At 38.3% G+C, this 22799-nt stretch overlaps 1 protein-coding gene across 1 annotated transcript in view; it reads left to right on the forward strand.

Annotated features, from left to right (window-relative positions):
- Nucleotides 1-22799, forward strand: part of TRPM6 (transient receptor potential cation channel subfamily M member 6) — a 192901-nt gene that overhangs the window by 62950 nt on the left and 107152 nt on the right. The window contains exons 4-6 of the mRNA XM_027105679.1: nucleotides 11268-11347; nucleotides 13500-13538; nucleotides 20238-20415. Coding sequence (XP_026961480.1) covers nucleotides 11268-11347; nucleotides 13500-13538; nucleotides 20238-20415 — 297 coding nt within the window. The remainder of the gene's footprint in view (nucleotides 1-11267; nucleotides 11348-13499; nucleotides 13539-20237; nucleotides 20416-22799) is intronic.

Raw genomic sequence — 22799 nt, forward strand, 5'->3', positions numbered from 1 at the left:
GATTTAAACGCTTTATAGTATTAGCTAGAGTCTTTAGGGCAGTCTTTTTTTTTTTTTTTTGCCATGCCGCTCGGCTTGCAGGATCTTAGTTCCCCGACCAGGGATTGAACCCAGGTCCTCTCGGGGCAGTGAGAGTGTGGAGTCTTAACCACTGGACTGCCAGGGAATTCCCTAAGACAGTCTTAAGAAAGACAAACTAGGAGGGAGTCAGTGAATTGACATAAGTCTTTGCGGATTGGATCTTTGTTCTTGGTTGAAATAAAGGCAAGCCTTTCCGGCTCATGTTTTGGTTTCTTGAGCTGCTTACAGACGCTACCTTTTTTTTTTTTTTTTTTTGGCCACACCGCATGGCCTGTGGGATCTTAGTTCCCTCTCCAGGGATCGAACCTACGTCTCCTGCATTGGAAGTGTGGAGTCTTAACCACTGGACCGCTAGGGAAGTCCCTTACAGCCACTATCTTTGAAAGAGAAACCACATTTTGAGAAACAACTCTTTTAGTGGAGACATTTCAGATGGAAAGTGCATCTTGCTGGCTGGTGTTTGGGTTCAGCAAATACTGAGTGTGAAAAGCAGGGTGATAGATGAAGGAAAAGGAGCCATTTACCCAGAGCAGGACCTCTGAGGCCCTTCTCTGTGGGGTCTCCTTGATGTCAGAGTCTTTCATTTCAGTTTAAATGAAGAGAAGAGCTCTGTAAGGTTCAGGCCAGGAGAGAGTTTCTGAGAATTATTGGAATCCCAATATTTTGTCAGTTTTATTCTCTGACTCACACATAATGATTCGTGTGTGTGTGTGTGTGTGTGTGTGTCGTGTGGATTTTGTTAAAGAAAATTTTTTCATGACATTGTTAAAGATAGCAAGGAAGACCAGTCAAGAAAAAATGACTGCAATGTGGGTTTTGCAGGAGGGAAGAGAGATCAGGCTCAACTCCAAATACGAGGAAAGTGGAGATTTATTGCCAAGGAGCAAGATGGGGTCAGTGGATGGAGAAGGGTCAAGAGGAAACATCAAGGCTAGGGGGATTCTTGCTAAACCAACTCAACAGGATTCTTGCTGAAGGTGGGCCAGAGTAGAGTGATCAGATAGCAAGCGTGGGAGATTTTTGCTGAATTAACTCAGCAGAATTCTTGATAAAAATGGACTAAGTGGGCCAAGGACAGAGCCCAAGTTTGGGGCCTAGTTAGAAAGAGGACTCAAGTCAGAAAGAGCCTGACTCACGTTTGGTTAAGGGAGAGAGTCTTCCTCAGTTTGCAGCTGGAGGTGACTAAGGTAGAACATTCTTCTTTATAATACAATCAATCACAAAATAGGTGAGCATTTGAGCAACACATTCTTTAAAGAAAAAAGCTGCTTTTCTTTTGTTTAATCACTCTCTTAGAATTGCCTTTTTAGGTCATTTGAAGGTCTCTTCCTTATGGATAGAGTATATTTCTTCTCATCTTAAAATAGCAGAAGAAATTAAATGCAGAAGAAATGTCTTAATAATCAAAACCCAGTGAAAATGAAAACCTGTTGTGTAGTTTGGCTTCTCAATGACTTAGAGAAAGGCATTGTGCAGTAGCTATGTTCCCTTTTCCTTCCTGAATTGCATCAAAAGTACAGTCAGTTTCTAAACAACAACACTGGCACTTTGAAAATCAAGTATAACAGCCAGAAACAGAAGTTGGGAAATCTTTTCCTAGCAAATGAGATTTCATATCTGCCAACAACTGTTACAGAATTCTTGGTACCCCACTGACAGACTTCTGATTCTCAACTTACTGGACTACCCTCATTCCATTAAAACATCTTTTTCCTCCTTGAATTTTAGGGGAATTTTTTGTTCTGGATGTGATTTTTTTTTTTTTTTTTTTTGAGACAAAGAAAAAAACCAACCTGATTAGTACCCTACCCTAAATCTCTCAGCTTAAATTAAGATAAAAATCTTTATGATTTCTATCTTTTAAATTAAGTTAAACATCTCAAAGATATTTTTTAAAAATTAAGTTAAAAAATCCTAAAGATGAAGGCAAAAATCTTATATTAAGATATAAGATTTAGGGGAGGGAATATTCTTAGTTGATAACTGGTAGAAAACTCTTGGAAAGGAATTTATCAAAATTGCATCCTGTGGAAACAAGTGTGTGATATCCTCAAAGATGATCCTTGATTTAATATATTTAGGGAAACAATGGATAGTTTATCTGTTCTATAGAGTCATAATACTTCCATGTGCCTGTATGAGCAGAAAACATTTTCTTCTTTCTTATCTGTTGTACTGGTGGCTTTTATACTTTGCAAAATTCCCTGTTAAGAAAAAGTTAATGGGGCCTGGCTTACATGTTCCATGAATGATAGAGTACAGGCTTAGAGTAAAAGAACTAAGAGCGGCATTTTAACAATTATAACATTATAGCAAATATGTTTTGTTTGTTTTTTGCTATGTAGCAATTAGGCACACAGTTGTAAAATGTTTACCTAAAGTAATTATAATTAATTTTTTTAATGGAAGTACATTTAGCTACCTAAATGTAGCTAAAGGAATGCTCATGAAAATTTACATCCGCACAACTGGACGGCTGGAAATTATTTTAACAACCCCTGGGGTGAATTACCCAGGAAGAACAGTATTTCTCCAGTTTGCTGATAGAGATTTCTTACAGACTAGAGAAGAAAACACACTCACCTTGCTTTTGCTCCCCACTTCCTTTCCTTTCATTATACCTTGCCCTGACTGCCCATTAATCTCCAATTACATTTACTCTTATTTATTTATTTATTTATTTATTTTGCGGTACACGGGCCTCTCACTGTTGTGGCGTCTCCCGTTGCGGAGCACTGGCTCTGGACGCGCAGGCTCAGCGGCCATGGCTCACGGGCCCAGCCGCTCCGCGGCATGTGGGATCTTCCCGCACCGGGGCACGAACCCGTGTCCCCTGCATCGGCAGGCGGACTCTCAACCACTGCGCCACCAGGGAAGCCCTACTCTTATTTTTTATTCTAAATTCCTATTGCCTCAGTTTAGTTGTCTGCAGACCCCCATAACCTGGGGCACACATTTTTGGTTAGTATATGAGGGACATTCCTGGAATATTGTGTGGCAGTTTCTCCATAGGGTGATCAGTGGGATACTATTGGTGTTCCCCGTCTATCTTTTAAGTTGGGTGGATCCTCTACTGAGAGAGCATTTCATATGCTTTGTGGTTCACAGAATACATACTGTACTGTACTGATGTTGTACTGTAGAGAGCTGGTAATAGAAAGGGGCACTGTGACTGCACGTGTATCTCCTGCCTTCCTTTCTCTCTGGTTAAGATGAGCAAAGGAGAATGCTGAGATTTGCAGCCGTCTGAGCTAAATGGTCTATGACTTTCTATAGAACATTGATTATAGGGTCTGGGGCAAAATTACCAAGAAGGGAAAGTTTGCCACTCCACTCCTTGCGTCTGTCAGAAGAGGAAGCATTTTCTTCAAGGCTGAGCCTTCCTCCTTGGTTATTCACACCATTTTTTTCCCCTCCTCCCCGCCCCCCACCGCCACCGCCAAAGTCTCAAGTCATTTTTATTCTCTCTTGCATCTTCACTCTCTTTTATCTACATACAAGTTTCAAACTTTCTTAACATAAGATAAACTTTCTTTCAACGTTGCCTATTAAACATAGTGTAAAAGAATGCTGGTGCTGGTATTTGATAGAAACTGCTCCTCCTCTGTAGAGGTGATAATCACTGTATTTATCTCACAGTGGTGAATATTACTTTAGCTAGCCCATAAAGCATTTAGCCCAGCCCTTGGCATATATGAAAGTCTGCGTTAACGTTGGCTTTTGCTTTACTTTGTTGGTCTAGTGGCTGTTTTTATTTCTTTCTCCCAAGGATATCTTACACTAGCTTTCTTCTCTGTTTTACAACCTATTTCCTGACTCTCTCTCAATCTATTTGTTTGTCATGGACAAAAAATTGTCCTCCTTACTTTGTTTTCAATATTAAACACTTCTCAGTTTTTCTTTGAAACTACCTATTTTTGAAATAATGCAAACATTTTTATTAAAGAGAAAAACTTTCTCCCTTCTTAACTTCAGGTATCATGTTACCATCCTGATTCGTAACTCTGTTTTCATTCCCTGAACCCTTCTACACGCTATGCTTAGATGCTCCCAGAGGTTCCTGGCTCTTTTATCTTCTCTGTTCTCTGCTCCCCAGTGACTCTGTGGCTTTTGCCATACCTTAACATTGTTGTCCTCTGGATTCTCCCCCAGGCCTAAATCTCTGCATTTCTAACCACCACCGAAGTTCATCAACCACCTTTCAAAACCTTTGTCATCTTTCAAGGACTTTCCTGAGTTTTATGTCCTCCATGAAGACTCCCCAGATACTGGCGGACAGAAGGGATTTCTACTTCCAAGGAGTCCCACAGCTTGCTCTTGTGCCATACTTGGTATCTATTAGTAAACATAGTTTCTTCTCTTTTGGTGTTGGTCTTTGGGACACAATTTTATTTATTTTTATTACAACCATGTGATATGCCCATCAAAGTATTTTGAAGGAATGAATGAATGAAGCTATTATTCTTAGCGGTATCAATATTTTAAAGGAAGAGTGGGTAAACTGATATAATATATGCTGCCTATGGGTTCTGGAGGGCTGATAACCACACTCATCATGCTTCAATGACATCTTTGGGAGGAAGGATGTGGTAGGTACTAAAGTCAGCTGTTAAGTTAAAAATGAATGCAGTCAAAATTATCCTTCAAAAGTCCCTTACATTGCTTAGAAAGAGAAGTACGTGAAGATTTGGTCTCTAGTTGCTTTTTCTCTATGTTGGAACTTTCTTCAGTTGAGCACCAGATTAAATAAGGGATGTTGAAATACTACAGTGCAATCATTGCGATGAGATGGGCAGACTTAAGGCATGCATGTGGGACCTGAGACCAACCAGGAAACAGTAGGTCCTGTCTCTCACTCACACTCAACCCTATTGCCTATGAAGTCACTTTGGGGCAGTGGTCTTTCATGTGTGGTATCCCTGGGGACTCCTTGGGATCTTTGAGACCCTTTCAAAGGTCCTCAAAATCAAAATTATTACTTTTTAAAAAATATTTATTTATTTATGGCTGTGCCGGGTCTTAGTTGTGGCAGGCAGGATCTACATTGCAGCATGCACACTTCTTAGTAGTGTCACGCAGACTCAGTTGCAGCACGTGAACTCTTAGTTGCGGCATGTATGCGGGATCTAGTTCCCCAACCAGGGATCAAACCCAGGCCCCTGCGTTGGGAGTGTGGAGACTTATCCACTGGACCACCAGGGAAGTCCCCAAATTATTATTATTGGGTTTTTTTTGGCTGCATTGGGTCCTCGTTGCTGTGCATGGGCTTTCTCTAGTTGGGGCGAGCGGGGGCTACTCTTCGTTGCCGTGCGAGGGCTTCTCATTGCGGTGGCTTCTCTTGTTGAGGAGCACAGACTCTAGGAATGCGGGCTCAGTAGTTATGGCTTGCGAGCTATAGAGTGCAGGCTCATAGCTGTGGCGCACGGGCTTAGTTGCTCCGCGGCATGTGGGATTTTCCGGGACCAGGAATCGAACCTGTGTCCCCTGCACTGGCAGGCGGATTCTTAACAACTGTGCCACCAGGAAAGTCCCCCCAAATTATTTTTATAACGGTACATTATTTCCCTGTTTTACTCATTCTATCATGAGCATACAGTGGAGTTTTCCTGATGTTACATGACAAATCCATAATATCTAAAAAGGCTATTAAAATACTATTTTCTTTTTCCAACTCCATGTCTGTGTGAGGCCAATTCTTTTTATATACTTCAACCAAAAACACTTTGTAACAGATTGAATGCAGAAGCAGATATGAGAATCCAGCTGTCTTAAGCCAGACAAAAATACAATGCTCTTCTCATAAACCTTTTAAAAATATTTTTCGTGAAAAATATTTTATTTATTTTAACATGTAATAGGTTTACCATAATTATTTTTAAATTAACTAATGGGTAAATACTTTAAAAAGTCCCAGTTCTAATTTTGAATACATAAATATTGGTAGCTATACTCTATAAGTGAAAGCTTTCTGGAGGTCCTTGGTAAATTTAATGACTGTGAAGGAGTCCTAAACCCCAAAAGTTTGAGAACTGCTGCTCTTGGGCATAGTATACTCCTGAATGTGGAATGGCATTGATATTGTCCATACTTCAACATTTTATATCTTCTTCTCACCTTTTTCTTCTAGTCCTCTTTCATTCTTTTTTTATTTTCCACTTTTTAAAAATTGAAGTATAGTTGGTTTACAATGCTGTATTAGTTTCAAGTGTACAGCAAAGTGATTCAGCTACACACACACACACACACACACACATATATATGCATGTATTCTTTTTCAGATTCTTTTCCATTATAGATTATTACAAGATATTGAGTACAGTTCCCTGTGCTATATAGTAGGTCCTTGTTATTTACCTATTTTATATATAGTAGTGTGTGTCTGTTAATCCCAAACTCCTAATTTATCCCTCCCACCTCCCCCCAACCCCCGCTATCCCCTTTGGTAACCATAAGTTTGTTTTCTATGTCTGTTAGTCTATTTATATTTTGTAAAAAAATTCATTTGTATCTTTTTTAGATTCTCCATATAAGTGATATCATATAATATTTGTCTTTGTCTGACTGACTTCACTCAATATGATAAGCCCTCTCTCAGTCTTTTAGCAGATTTTGAATTTGTCCAAGTTAAATATGTGGTATGTGTCTGCATGGAATTTCAAGAAGCATTGTTCTTTCTGCCGTGTTACACTTAGAAAATGAAACAAGTAATCTTCATTGTACAAATAAAGCTTACTATGGATGACATAAATGAAATTGCCTTTAACCTGTAATTCCTAATAAAGGCTTTATTGTCTCAGAGGATGGTGGGTTTTCTAAAAGTCAGTTATTTGAGTATAGCTCCACTAATAGTGAAGCTTCACTCCAAGAAGTTGTTTTTTAGACTATGTAGTTCACTTGGATGTAGTCCTAGTAAAGTTTTGGATAATTTAACAAGATATTTGTAGCATAAATGAAGACCATCTGTGTACTTGGATAACATATTTGTGGATATTTTGCTGGGTGGAAATTGGAAATTGAGTATATCTAACTTGGAAACCTTAATAGGTTAGAGTGGTTATACAACAAATAGGCCCAGCATTCAGTTAAACTCTGTATTTCACTTTCCACGGGCAGTTGTAAAGAACACCCAAAAGGGAAACCTCCCATTTCCTTTTCCCTTCTTATCAAAATGATTTCACATGATCTGAAATTATAAACATCTTGTTTGCAAGTTTAATTCCCTAGGATACTGAATAAGGCTGAAGCATGTGTGACAGAGGAAAGGATGTCTTCTCATTGCCATTTGAAATTGTGATTTTGGACTAACATAAAGAGGGCTTTCACCAATCTGGGGAGTGGAGGGATGGGGTATGGTATTTTAGTTTGAACTTTTATGATATGCTCTACTAAGTAGGTCACTGTTGAGTTCTTCTAATTCCCCATTAGACTCTGTGGAGAATTCATAAATGTTTTACTCATGTACTCATGAGTTTATATAATCTAAACAGTCATTCTGAAGTTCTAAATGCTTTTGCTCAACAAGGCAGTATACGAAAATTTCATATAAATTTCTCACCTAAACAGGAGAAGTGGCATTTTAGGGAATTGTGAGTTATTTAGTTAACATTCTATTAAAGATGTTACAAAAGAAAAGAAAAAAGAAATCATTACCAGCAAATAGTGCCCTCTAACTACCCAAAGAGAAGAAAACACGTAAGGTTATTTTGTGTTCTTTATGAAGTACTCCTAAATGCTGCCTTCTGGAAAGATTATTTACCGGAACACCAGTGAGATCAACTTGTGGCAGTGTTGGCGAGCCAGATCCTTGGGTTTGGATTATTTTAGGTTTGGATGCCCTTTGCCTGAGACTCTTAATCTTGGATCAAGTGAGTCCCCCAAGGTATCCCTCAGATTGTGGACAAAACCCTGTAGGAGACCCTGAGTCTTCAAAGTATACAGGCTGGCTTTGCACTGATGAGTTTCCCCAGCCAACAGATCGTGCACTGTGGAAATCCATCTGCCTGGCACTCAGTTTGAAGAGGTCCTTGCTCCAAGGGAGGGACTGTGTAGAGAAAATAAAAAATGTCAGTCTGGAGTCTGAAAATATTTTCTCTATTTGATCCATTCTGGTGCTTCCCTGCATGCTATAGATTCCATGATAAATAAACTAATGCTTATCTTGAAGTAGATTACAATAATGTTAAGGAAAAAACAACTGAATAGGTGCAGTTAAGCACTGTGAGTGCTGTGATGTATATTAGAGTGGGGGCTATAAAAAGGAAGTAGTTTCACCTGGAAAAGTATTTTTTAAATGTTAGATTTTTTTAAGTATGGACAAGTTTTTAAAAAGAAAATAAATTACTTGTTAGCTGTGTGCCCTTCAACCCCCAATCACACAGTCCCCTGGATGTTTAAAAAAAAATCCATGTACATTTAGAAGGATTTTTTTTTAAATCAAGGAATACCTGTAAGACTATTCCTTCTCAGAGATTCCCCTGAGAAAGAATCTGTTATCTGGAAACCCTAAAAAGCCCCAGTGTAGAAATACTTTCAGTGACATCAGGAATTAATTCATGTATAGCTACCATTAGAGGATTAGTCTTTGGACATTTCTTTGCTATTCCCCAGCGCTGGGCTTGTATGTAAAATCTGATTATATTTTAGGGTAAGGCAAACTATTTGTGCCAACACAGCCTGAGACCAACACTATTTCCCTTCTTTATCCTCTGCCTTTCCCTTCCCCAAATAACAACCACAGTTAAAACACAACTCTCCTGCCCCAGTATATAAAAAACACCCAGTCTCTAAAGACTGTCATGATAGTTGCAGAAATGAAATATTCTCTGCCGTCAATGACAATGTGCTGCTCCAAGTGGCAAACACATGTTGAGTATTTGGTCTCAATAGATTTGGGCTATTGAATCAGAACTAACAAACATATGGTTCCTAATAGTTCTCTGTTGAACTGAACATGGGGGGACCTCTTCCATATGTGCTGAAGAGTATATTGCAAAGGCTACTGTTATGAGGTAGGGGGAAAAAGTAAAGTTCTAAATTGAAGAATTGTTTGAAACACTTGCAAATTAAGCCTGCTTTTCTTTTCCTGTAGTTTTGAGATAAGATATGGGAGTTGCAGGAGGAATGTTTCCATGTTCTTGTTATGGCACAGGTTTCCTGTTTACACCCTTGGAGAGAAAATTGTATACATGGATTCTTGAAGTTCTATTTTAAGTGTGTTCATTTTGTTGCTCATTCAACAATCATTGGGTTGGGCCCTGGGGCAACAGAAATGACTGGCATGGGGCCTGTAGGAGCTGGAGTCTAGTGAGGGAAAATGGACCCATAAAAGTCATTCGTTTGAAATATGAGAGGTCATAGGAGGGAGATTTGGAGGTCAGGAAGTATTTTTCTATGAAAAAAATACATCAAAGTTAAGTTCCCATGCTACCAACCAAAAAGCTAATTTTTACCTTTGATATTACCAATAATAATAACTAAGCTTTACTGAGCCCGAGTAAGTCCCAGGGAGAAATCTAAGCCTTAATTCCTTTCAGTAGCCCAACAGTAGGTATTACTGTTATTATCTCCTTTTTAATAGATGGGAAAACAGGCCTGAAGAAAGTAATTTGCCCACATCATTCTACTAGATTCAGCTGTCTAGCCTTTTAAAAGAAGGGAGTGGTTGAGCATAGCTTGCTTAATTTGTATACATAGGCTGCTAAATTAGGGACCCTTTTTGGAGCTCGTTTTTTAAAATTAATTAATTAATTATGGCTGCACCGGGTCTTAATTGTGGCATGTGGACTCAGTTGTGGCATGCGGACTCTTAGTTGCAGCACACATGCAGGATCTGGTTCCCTAACCAGGGATTGAACCTGGGCGCCCTGCATTGTGAGTGTGGAATCTTACCCAATGGACCACCATGGAAGTCCCTGGAGCCTTTTTTTTTTTTTTTGCGGTACGCGGGCCTCTCACTGTTGTGGCCTCTCCCGTTGCGGAGCACAGGCTTCGGACGCGCAGGCTCAGCGGCCATGGCTCACGGGCCCAGCGGCTCCGCGGCATGTGGGACCTTCCCGGACCGGGGCACGAACCTGTGTCCCCTGCATCGGCAGGCGGACTCTTAACCACTGCGCCACCAGGGAAGCCCCCGGAGCCATTTTTAATAGGTAAATGTTACACATGAAGTTTAATGATATCAGCTTGTTATCCGTTTCCTTCTTTTTATTCTAAGTTCCTTCAGAGTAAGAACTTTGTCTTATTTGCATTGAATTCCCAGCATGCCATATGGAGGCCTATTTCAAAATATTTGTTGAATGAATTCAGATATTTTGAAATTCAGCCAATGGTAAGCCATGCTTATACAATGTGTATCAAATTGTCAACCTAAATAAAGAGGTAAACTGAGGCAAGCCTGAATGATCAGAAGTTGAGTTTATTCAGGAATAGCAGAGGAATTGAATTTGGGAAATGCATGCTGTAGCAAGCTACAGGCGAGTCTGTTGAGAGTTTGGGGCAGGGAGTGCAAAGAGGGAGACGTCCAGCCAGTGTCTAAGCAGTAAATTCATTGTCTTGAGGATGGGGAGAGATTCTTGGCATATGGTTATTGGTCAGGAAATAAGTCTCGTCTTCTCTGAATCAGGCATTTATGGGAAATCAGTTTCTCGGTTAGTTCCCTTCTGAGGGCACACGTGTGATATTCTCCATTACATATCCTCCAGATTTGTTTTAGATTGAACTCTTTTACAGAATCTTGCTGAGGTTACATCTCTCCTCTGACACTCTTTCCAGCTTCCTGTCAAATCTTAGCCAAAGTGGGACTTTATAAGTGAGAATTCTGAAGTTTGAGAGCTTAATATTCACTCTGTAGGGTTATGGTACAAGATTTAAAAGTGACTTTTGGCAGAATTAAGAGAATGCTTCCGCTATATCTTTACTTCCTTGGTAGAGTTTTGTGCATTTAGGGATCTTTCACTTAAAATGAGATTGTGGACCAATTAACTTTGTGAATATTTTTGTGTTCACATTGGCTTATTTGTGTCTATGTTGTCTGTAATAGAACCTAATAAATGCTTAGGGGTTTGGGGCTGGTCTTGGCATTTTAATTAGGGTCTATTATATTTAAGTATATCTTGCCTACCTGGACTACTGTGGTTATACTGTGTTTTCATTTAATGAGACTATGAAAATAATGACATTTTTCTATTCAGTCCCAGAAATCCTGGATTGAAGGAGTGTTCGACAAGAGAGAATGTAACAAAATCATACCCAGCTCAAAGGACCCTCACAGGTACAATTTTTAATTACATTTTTCTTTTTAAAGCAACAGTACTTGGAGGACTGTTTACTGAAATTTAGAGATATGACTTGTTTGCCCTGTGGAGCCACTGTTAATATTGTGGTAGATTTCACTCTGCTGCTTTATCTTTGATGTTCCTGTTCCTCTTCCTGGGAGGATAGATACCAGGGAAATATCTAGTGCTACATCCATTCCACCGGGTTTGGATAAAAAATTTACAACTTTTGAGTATTGAATATTCAAAATAGTGTGACTTCCTTATCCCCAAGTGTCTGTGAATGTAGTAACTGGGATATTTCAGGACTCCATGCTCAGATTATGCAAACAGTTAATTTTTTCCTCCTGCAGGCTTTTTGCTTAAGCAGATAATGGGCAGCAGAATGGAATGATTTGCATTTGATTATTCTGAGTTCTTGACAACCCTTTGGAAGTTCTACTTGTAGAACAAAGTTCAAAACAGCAGCCAGTGAAAGATAGAGGAAGAGAGGTCTATGGAAAATTCCCCAGGGTAATCGGGTCCATGAAATTAAGATTGGGTAGCATTGCCCTGGGGGAAAAGAATTAAAAGGAAAGGAAAATAGGAGAGCAGTATTTTAATTAGGGGGACCACTCTATTTTTAGATTCTGCTGAGCGTTTGGCCTTACATTCATTTGAAGTTTAGAAATCACAGCTGTATGCTCATGAAAGGTAGCAGGTGAGGCCACTGAAATTCTAGTTCTTTGGGGATGATGACTAAAATAGTGTTCTTTGCCTTTGTTAAATATTTACTAGTCCCACCCTCTTTGAGTTACCTGTGGCTTGTAAGCCGCGTGATTGGAAATCCTCATTTTACCTGCTTATAAAATGTTTACAGAATAAAAAGGCAGGGTAACCTTGTTTTTTCCCTTCATCTTTTATGAGATTTTGTAATATGATAGTGGCTGCAGTAGAAGGCACATTGAGCTCAGGTGGCTTCCACTGCTCTGTAAATGGAAAATCATCTTCACAGTCACCTTGAACCTCATGAAAAGTGGTAAACTATAGGTCATTAGCCTACAGACTCAAGAAGAGTATCAGTGATCATAATTCCATGAATGGTGGAAGATATACTACTTTTTATGGGAAAAAAGCAGTCTCTCTTATTTTGTGATTGTAAAAAATGGATGGGTGACTATGGCTATTCCTTCCATGCCAGCCTTTTTCTTAGATCCTAGTAAGATTCTCAAAACTGTGGCTTTCATGCAGTTTTCTTCCTTATGGAACACAGCAAAAGAGTGGTAGTTCACTATTTTAAATTTAGATGAAGGTTTGTCTTTTACTGATTCTTTTTGTAGCTCCTAATAAGAAACAAATCTGATAGACTTGATTACAACGTCTTTTTCTTTCACATGTGGAGCTTGTTGAAGTGAAGCTTCTGAGAAAAAAGATTTCTAAAAGGCTGGGGACAGGAAGAAGTGAAAGACCTGAATATTCATCTCTGAATAATTTAGAATGATTGATTCTATGAACACTACCTTTTCTTCCATTATTTTACCTAGATTTCTTTTCTAGTTAAAACTTCTTCACACTTAAAATATGATCATTGATGATCATAATGCTAACTCCCAAATCCAGAAGGCTTTTTTGAATCATAAGAAAGAGATTAATAAATATAATTATTATAATCATACAAACTGTTCCTCAGTTTGATAGTGTTTTAGGGTTTTAAAATTGTATATGTATGTTTTCTTACTTAATTCTCAGGAATTCTGTGTTATCTTCATAGTATAATAACAATAGCCACCATTTTTATACATCCTGCAATGTACCAGATACTATAAGACACTTTACATATATTATCACTCTTAATCATTTTAATAACTGTATGGTTCGGATATTATTTTCAGATGTGAAAACTGGGGCTTAGAGGAATTGTTAAATCATTGAGATTTAAATCCAGGTATTTTGGTTCCAAACTCAGTATTCTGTTAATTAGATCATAGTTGCTGCAATGTAATTCTATATGGTAAATGACATCTGGGAATATTTGGGAGATGATGTATGAGTACTCAGTAAACCCTGATTTCCAGATTATGGAAGATTAACAGATATTTACTGAATAAGCATTAAATATGTTTTCAAATATATTAATAAACTAACAGTGGTTTTATTTCTTTAATTAAGATGTACTGCAGGATGCCAGGTTTGTCAGAATTTAATCAGGTAAGACAAATAAACAGTTCTATGTTTATATATTTCTCTGAAGTTGCATCTATTTTTTTGCATTAATTAAGTCCTTCCTTTTGATGTGCATCTTACATTTCACATGAGGATTTTTCTTAATCTTCTTATTAAGATTTTTTAAATTTAATTTAATTTATTTCTTATACAGCAGGTTCTTATTAGTTATCTCTTTTATACATATTAGTGATATGTATATGTCAATCCCAATCTCCCAATTCATCCCACCACCACCACATACTCCCACACTTTCCCCCCTTGGTGTCCATACATTTGTTCTCTACATCTGTGTCTCTATTTCTGCCCTGCAAACCAGTTCATCTGCACCATTTTTCTAGGTTTCACATATATGCATTAATATATGATATTTGTTTTTCTCTTTCTGACTTATTTCACTCTGTATGACAGACTCTAGATCCATCCACATCTCTACAAATGACCCAATTTCATTCCTTTTTATGGCTGAGTAATATTCCATTGTATATATGTACCACATCTTTATCTATTCATCTGTCGATTGGCATTTAGGTTGCTTCCATGACCTGGCTATTGTAAAAAGAGCTGCAATGAACATTGGGGTGCATGTGTCTTTTTGAATTATGGTTTTCTCTGGGTATATGCCCAGTAGTGGGATTGCTGGGTCACATGGTAATTCTATTTTTAGTTTTTTAAGGAACCTCCATGCTGTTCTCCATAGTGGATGTATCAATTTACATTCCCACCAACAGTGCAAGAGGGTTCCCTTCTCTCCACATCCTCTCCAGCATTTGTTATTTGTACATTTTTTGATGATGCCCATTCTAACTGGTGTGAGGTGATACCTCATTTAGTTTAGATGTGCATTTCTCCAATAATTAGTGATGTTGAGCAGCTTTTCATGTGCTTCTTGGCCATCTGTATGTCTTCTTTGGAGGAACGTCTGCTTAGGTCTTCTGCCCATTTTTTGATTGGGTTGTTTGTTTTTTTTTTAATATTGAGCTGTTTATATATTTTGGAGGTTAATCCTTTGTCCATTGATTCATTTGCAAATAATTTTCTCCCATTCTGAGGGTTGTCTTTTCGTCTTGTTTGTAGTTTCCTTTGCTTTGCAAAAGCTTTTAAGTTTCTTTAGGTCCCATTTGTTTATTTTTGTTTTTATTTCAATTAATCTAGGAGGTGGATCAAAAAAATCTTGCTGTGATTTATGTCAAAGAGTGTTCTTCCTATGTTTTCTTCTAAGAGTTTTATAGTGTCCAGTCTTACATTTCAATCTCTAATCCATTTTGAATTTGTTTTTGTATATGGTGTTAGGGAGTGTTCTAATTTCATTCTTTTACATGTAGCTGTCCAGTTTTCCCAGCACCACTTATTGAAGAGACTGTCTTTTCTCCATTGTATATCCTGGCCTCCTTTCTCATAAATTAGTTGACCATAGGTGCATGGGTTTATCTCTGGGCTTTCTATGCTATTCCATTGATCTGTATTTCTGTTTTTGTGCTAGTACCATATTGTCTTGATTACTATAGCTTTGCAGTATAGTCTGAAGTCATGGAGTCTGATTCCTCCAGCTCTGTTTTTTTCCCTCAAGACTGCATTGGCTATTTGGGGTCTTTTGTGTCTCCATACAAATTTTAAGATTTTTTGTTCTAGTTCTGTAAAAAGTGCCATTGGTAATTTGATAAGGATTGCACTGAATCTGTAGATTGCTTTGGGTAGTATAGTCATTTTCACAGTATTGATTCTTCCAATCCAAGAACATGGTACGTCTCTCCATCTGTTTGTATCATCTTTAATTTCTTTCATCAGTGTCTGATAGTTTTCTGCATAAAGGTATTTTGTCTCCTTAGGGAGGTTTATTCCTACGTTTTTTATTCTTTTTGTTGCAGTGGTAAATGGGAGTATGTCCTTAATTTCTCTTCCAGATTTTTCATCATTAGTGTATAGGAATGCAAGAGATTCCTGTGCATTAATTTTGTATCCTGCAACTTTACCAAATTCATTGATTAGCTCTAGTAGTTTTCTTGTGGCATCTTTAGGATTCTCTATGTATAGTATCATGTCCTCTGGAAACAGTGACAGTTTTTCTTCTTCTTTTCCAATTTGTATTCCTTTTATTTCTTTTTCCTCTCTGCTTGCCGTGGCTAGGACTTCCAAAACTATGTTGAATAATAGTGGTGAGAGTGGACATCCTTGTCTTGTTCCTGATCTTAGAGGAAATGGTTTCAGTTTTCCACCACTGAGGATGATGTTTGCTGTGGGTTCGTCATATATGGCCTTTATTATGTTGAGGGAGGTTCCCTCTATGTCCACTTTCTGGAGAGCTTTTATCATAAATGGGTGTTGAATTTTGTCAAAAGGTTTTTCTGCATCTATTGAGATGATCATATGGTTTTTATTCTTCAGTTTCTTAATAGTGTATCACGTTGATTAATTTGAGTATTTTGAAGAATCCATGCGTCCCTGGGATAAATCCCACTTGATCATGGTGTATGATCCTTTTAATGTGTTGTTGGATTCTGTTTGCTGGTATTTTGTTGAGGATTTTTGCATCTATATTCATCAGTGATATTGGTCTATAATTTTCTTTTTTTGTAGTATCTTTTTCTGGATTTCATATCAGGGTGATGGTGGCCTCATAGAATGAGTTTGGGAGTGTTCCTTCCTCTGCAGTTTTTTGGAAGAATTTGAGAAGGATGGGTGTTAGCTCTTCTCTAAATGTTTGATAGAATTCTCCTGCGAAGCCATCTGGTCCTGGACTTTTGTTTGTTGGAAGATTTTAATCACAGTTTCAATTTCAGTGCTTGTGATTGTTCTGTTCATATTTCCTATTTCTTTCTGGTTCAGTCTTGGAAAGTTGTGCTTTTTTAAGAATTTGTCCATTTCTTCCAGGTTGTCCATTTTATTGGCATAGAGTTGCTTGTGGTATTCTCTTAGGATGCTTTGTATTACTGCGGTGTCTGTTGTAACTTTTCCTTTTTCATTTCTAATTTTATTGATTTGAGTCCTCTCCCTCTTTTTCTTGATGAGTTTGGCTAATGTTTTATCCATTTTGTTTATCTTCTCAAAGAACCAGCTTTTAGTTTTATTGATCATTGCTACTGTTTTCTTTGTTTCTATTTCATTTATTTCTGCTCTGATCTTTATCATTTCTTTCCTTCAACTAACTTTGGGTTTTGTTTGTTCCTCTTTCTCTAGGTTTTTTCAGTGTAAGGTTAGATTGTTTATTTGAGATTTTTCTTGTTTCTTGAGGTAGGCTTGTATAGCTATAAACTTCCCTCTTAGAACTGCTTTTGCTGCATCCCATAGGTTTTGGATCGTTGTATTTTCATTGTAATTTGTCTCTAGGTATTTTTTGATTTCTTCAGTGATCTCTCGGTTATTTAGTAACGTTTAGCCTCCATGTGCTAGTGTTTTTTATGTTTTTTTCCCTGGAATTGATTTCTAATCTCATAGCATTGTGGTCAAAAAAGATGCTTGATATGAATTCACTTTTCTTAAATTTACTGAAGCTTGATTTTTGACCCAAGATGTGATCTATCCTGGAGAATGTTCCATGTGCACTTGAAAAGAAAGTGTAATCTGCTGTTTTTGGATGGAATGTCCTATAAATATCAATTAAATCTGTCTGGTCTATTGTGTCATTTCAAGCTTGTGTTTCCTTATTAATTTTCTATTTGGATGATCTTTCCATTGGTGTAAGTGAGGCGTTAAAGTCCCCCACTATTATTGTGTTGCTGTCAATTTCCTCTTTTAGCGCTGTTAGCCGTTGCCTTATGTATTGAGGTGTTCCTATGTTGGGTACATATATACTTATAATTGTTATATCTTCTTCCTGGATTAATCCCTTGATCATTATGCAGTGTCCTTCCTTGTCTCTTGTAACATTCTTTATTTTAAAGTCTATTTTATATGATATGAGTACTGCTCCTCCAGCTTTCTTTTGATTTCCGTTTGCATGGAATGCCTTATTCCATCCCCTCACTTTCAGTCTGTATGTGTCCCTAGGTCTGAAGTGGGTCTCTTATAGACAGCATACACATGGGTTTTGTTTTTGTATCCATTCACTGAGCCTGTATCTTTTGGTTGGAGCTTTTAATCCGTTCATGTTTAAGGTACTTATCGATATGTATGTTCGTATTCCCATTTTCTTAATTGTTATGTTTTTTTTTTTTTGCTGTACACGGGCCTCTCACTGTTGTGGCTTCTCCCGTTGCGGAGCACAGGCTCCAGACGTGCAGGCTCAGTGGCCATGGCTCATGAGCCTAGCCGCTCCACGGCATGTGGTATCTTCCTGGACCAGGGCACGAACTCGTGTCCCCTGCATCGGCAGGCGGACTCTCAACCACTGCGCCACCAGGGAAGCCCATGGGTTTGTTCTTGTAGGTCTTTTTCTTTTCTTGTGTTTCCCACTTAGAGAAGTTCCTTTAGCATTTGTTGTAAAGCTGGTTTGGTGGTGCTGAGTTCTCTTAGCATTTGCTTGTCTGTAAAGCTTTTGATTTCTCCGTCGAATCTGAATGAGATCCTTGCTGGGTAGAGTAATCTTGGTTGTAGGTTCTTCCCTTTCATCACTTTAAATATATCATGCCACTTCCTTCTGGCTTGTAGAGTTTCTGCTGAGAAATCAGCTGTTACCCTTGTAGGAGTTCCCTTGTATGTTATTTGTTGTTTTTACCTTGTTGCTTTCAATAATTTTTCTTTGTCTTTAATTTTTGTCAATTTGATTACTATGTGTCTCGGCGTGTTTTTCCTTGGGTTTATCCTGTATGGGACTCTCTGCGCTTCCTGTACTTGGGTGGCTATTTGCTTTCCCATGTTAGGGAAGTTTTCGACTATAATCTCTTCAGATATTTTCTCAGGTCCTTTCTGTCTCTCTTCACCTTCTGGGACCCCTAATGTGAATGTTGTTGCATTTAATGTTGTCCCAGAGGTCTCTTAGGCTGTCTTCATTTCTTTTCATTCTTTTTTCTTTATTCTGTTCCATGGCAGTGAATTCCACCATTCTGTCTTCCAGGTCACTTATCCATTCTTCTGCCTCAGTTATTCTGCTATTGGTTCCTTCTAGTGTATTTTTCATTTCAGTTATTGTTCATCTCTGTTTGTTTGTTCTTTAATTCTTCTAGGTCTTTGTAAGACATTTCTTGTTTCTTCTTGATCTTTGCCTCCATTCTTTTTCCGAGGTCCTGGATCATGTTCACTATCATTATTCTGAATTCTTTTTCTGGAAGGTTGCATCTCTCCACTTCATTTAGTTGTTTTTCTGGAGTTTTGTCTTGTTTCTTCATCTGGTACATAGCCTTCTGCCTTTTCATCTTGTCTGTCTCTATATGAATGTGTTTTTTGTTCCATAGGCTGCAGGATTGTAGTTCCTCTTGCTTCTGCTGTCTGCCCTCTGGTGGATGAGGCTATCTAAGAGGCTTGTGCAAGTTTCCTGATGGGAGGGACTGGTGGTGGGTAGAGCTCGCTGTTGCTCTGGTGGGCAGAGTTCAGTAAAACTTTAATCCACTTGTCTGATCATGGGTGGGGCTGGGTTCCCTCCCTGTTGGTAAGCAATCAAACAGGCCTGAGGTGACCCAACACTGGAGCCTACCCGGCTCTTTGTGGGGGCTAATGGCAGACTCTGGGAGGGCTCACGCCAAGGAGTACTTCCCAGAACTTCTGCTTGCAGTGTCCTTGTCCTCATAGTGAGCCACAGCCACCCCCTGCCTCTGCAGGAGACCCTCCAACAGTAGCAGGTAGGTCTGTTTCAGTCTCCTATGGGGTCACTGCTCCTTCCCCTAGGTCCTGATGCGCACACTACTTTGTGTGTGCCCTCTAAGAGTGGAGTCTCTGTTTCCCCCAGTCCTGTTGAAGTCCTGCAGTCAAATACCACTACCCTTCAAAGTCTGATTCTCTAGGAATTCCTTCTTACGTTGCCAGACCCCAAGTTTGGGAAGCCTGACGTGGGGCTCAGAACCTTCACTCCAGTGGGTGGACTTCTGTGGTATAAGTGTTCTCCAGTTTGTGAGTCACCCACCCAGCAGTTACAGGATTTGATTTGATTGTGACTGCGCCCCTCCTACCATCTCATTGTGGCTTCTCCTTTGTCTTTGGATGTGTGGTATCTTTTTTGGTGAGTTCCAGTGTCTTCCTGTCAATGACTGTTCACAATATTATTTTTTAAAAATAGTTTTTGAGCTATAATTGACATAGACTGCACATATTTAAAATATACAATTTGATGTTTGTTTTTGTTTTCTTTACTATTTTAATCATTTTTAAGAGTACAGTTCATTAGTGTTAAGTATATTCCCATTGTTGTGTTATGGATCTACAGAACTTTTTATCTTGCAAAATTGAATGTGTGTACTACATTTTGTTCATTCATCCATCTATTAATGAATACATGGGTTGCTGCTACCACTTGGCTGTTGTGAATAACGCTGCTATGAACATGGGTGTGTAAGAGATTTGTAGTGTTTTCTTAAAACATCCCCAAAATGATTCTAATGTGTAGCCAAGGGAGAGAAGCAGTGAGAATGTTTTTAAACTTAGAAAACAACCCAGTGTTGGAAATCAAATATAAATCTCAGTGTGAAGTTTTAAAACTTGTTAATACATGTCATCTTTATATTACCCTAGGAACATGTAGAAACATTACATCTATTTTCTATTCTGAAATTGTGTGTTTTCTATTTTGAAATTGGTATTTATCCCAAATTTAAGGTGTTACTGTGGGCGATTGATTAGAGACCATTATGGGATAGATGAACCCTGGACCATCTCAGCTGCCAACGATAGTGAAAATGAACAATGGTCTGTTGAAAAGCACACAATGAAAAGCTCTACAGATACCTTTGGCACGATTAACTTCCAAGATGGAGAGCACACCCACCATTCAAAGGTTTGCTAATAACCTACATTATTTTGCTGATTTTTTTAATATCTTTATTGGAGTATAATTGCTTTATAATGGTGTGTTAGTTTCTGCTTTATAACAAAGTACATCAACTATACATATACATATATCCTCATGTCTCCACCCTTTTACGTCTCCCTCCCACCCTCCCTATCCCACCCCTCTAGGTGGTCACAAAGCACCGAGCTGATCCCCCTGTGCTATGCAGCTGCTTCCCAATAGCTATCTATTTTACATTTGGTAGTGTATATATGTCCATGCCACTCTCTCACTTTGTCTCAGCTTACCCTCTCCCCACCCTGTGTCCTCAAGTCCATTCTCTATGTCCGCGTCTTTATTCCTGTCCTGCCCACAGGTTCTTCAGACCTTTTTTATTTTTTTAGATTCCATATATATGTGTTAGCATTTGTTTTTCTCTTTCCGACTTACTTCACTCTGTATGACAGACTCTAGGTCCATCCACCTCACTACAAATAATTCAGTTTTGCTTCTTTTTATGGCAGAGTAATATTCCACTGTATATATGTGTCACATCTTCTTTATCCATTCATCTGTCACTGGACACTTAGGTTGCTTCCCTGTCCTGGCTATTGTAAATAGAGCTGCAATGAACATTGTGGTACATGACTCTTTATGAATTATGGTTTTCTCAGGGTATATGCCCAGTAGTGGGATTGCTGGGTCATATGGTAGTTCTATTTTTAGTTTTTTAAGGAACCTCCATACTGTTCTCCATACTGGCTGTATCAATTTACATTCCCATCAACAGTGCAAGAGGGTTTGCTTTTCTCCACACCCTCCCCAGGATTTATTGTTTGTAGATTTTTTGATGATGGCCATTCTAACTGGTGTGAGGTGATACCTCATTTTAGTTTTGACTTGCATTTCTCTAACGATTAGTGATGTTGAGCATCCTTTCATATGTTTGTTGGCAATCTGTATATCTTCTTTGGAAAAATATCTGTTTAGGTCTTCTACCTATTTTTGGATTGGGTTTTTTTTTTTTTTTTGATATTGAGCTGCATGAGCTGCTTGTAAATTTTGGAGATTAATCCTTTGTCAGTTGCTTCATTTGCAAATATTTTCTCCCATCTGAGGGTTGTCTTTTCGTCTTGTTTATGGTTTCCTTTACTATGCAAAAGCTTTTAAGTTTCATTAGGAGCCATGTGTTTATTTTTGCTTTTATTTGGATTTCTCTAGGAGGTGAGTCAAAAGGATCTTGCTGTGATTTATGTCTAAGTGTTCTGCCGATGTTTTCCTCTAAGAGTGTTATAGCGTCTCGTGTTACATTTAGGTATTTGAGTTTATTGAGTTTATTGAGTTTATTGAGTTTATTTTTGGGTATGGTGTTAGGGAGTGTTCTAATTTCATTCTTTTACATGTAGCTGTCCAGTTTTCCCAGCACCATTTATTGAAGAGGCTGTCTTTTCTCCATTGTATATTCTTGCCTCCTTTATCAAAAATAAGGTGACCATAGGTGTGTGGGTTTATCTCTGGGCTTTGTATCTCATTCCATTGATCTATAGTTCTGTTTTTGTGGCAGTACAATACTGTCTTGATTACTGTAGCTTTGTAGTATAGTCTGAGGTCTGGGAGCCTGATTCCTCTAGCTCCGTTTTTCTTTCTCAAGATTGCTTTGGCTGTTTGGGGTTTTTGTGTTTCCACACAAATTGTGAAATTTTTTGTTCTAGTTCTGTGAAAAATACCATTGGTAGTTTGATAGGGATTGCAATGAATCTGTAGATTGCTTTGGGTAGTATAGCAATTTTCACAATGTTGATTCTTCCAATCCAAGAACATGGGATATCTCTCCACCTGTTTGTATCATCTTTAATTTCTTTCATCAGTGTCTTATAGTTTTCTGCATACAGGTCTTTTGTCTCCTTAGGTAGGTTTATTCCTAGGTATTTTATTCTTTTTATTGCAATGGTAAATGGGAGTGTTTCCTTAATTTCTCTTCCAGATTTTTCATCATTAGTGTATAGGAATGCAAGAGATTTCTTTGTATCCTTCTACTTTACCAAATTCATTGATTAGCTCTAGTGGTTTTCTGGTAGATTCTTTAGGATTCTCTATATATAGTATCATGTCATCTGTGAACAATGACAGCTTTTCCTCTTTTCCGATTTGGATTCCTTTTCTTTCTATTTCTTCTCTGATTGCAATGGCTAAAACTTCCAACAGTATGTTGAATAATAGTGAGAGTGGACAACCTTGTCTTATTCCTGACGTTAGAGGAAATAGTTTCAGTTTTTAACGACTGAGAACAATGTTGGCTATGGGTTTGTCATATATGGCCTCTGTTATGTTGAGGTAAGTTCCCTCTGTGCCTACTTTCTGGAGGGTTTTTATTTTAAATGTGTGTTGAA

The sequence above is a fragment of the Aethalodelphis obliquidens genome, unplaced genomic scaffold, assembly GCF_003676395.1.
Source record: "Aethalodelphis obliquidens isolate GAN/ISIS:26980383/991018 unplaced genomic scaffold, ASM367639v1 scaffold7, whole genome shotgun sequence".
NCBI lineage: Eukaryota > Metazoa > Chordata > Mammalia > Artiodactyla > Delphinidae > Aethalodelphis > Aethalodelphis obliquidens.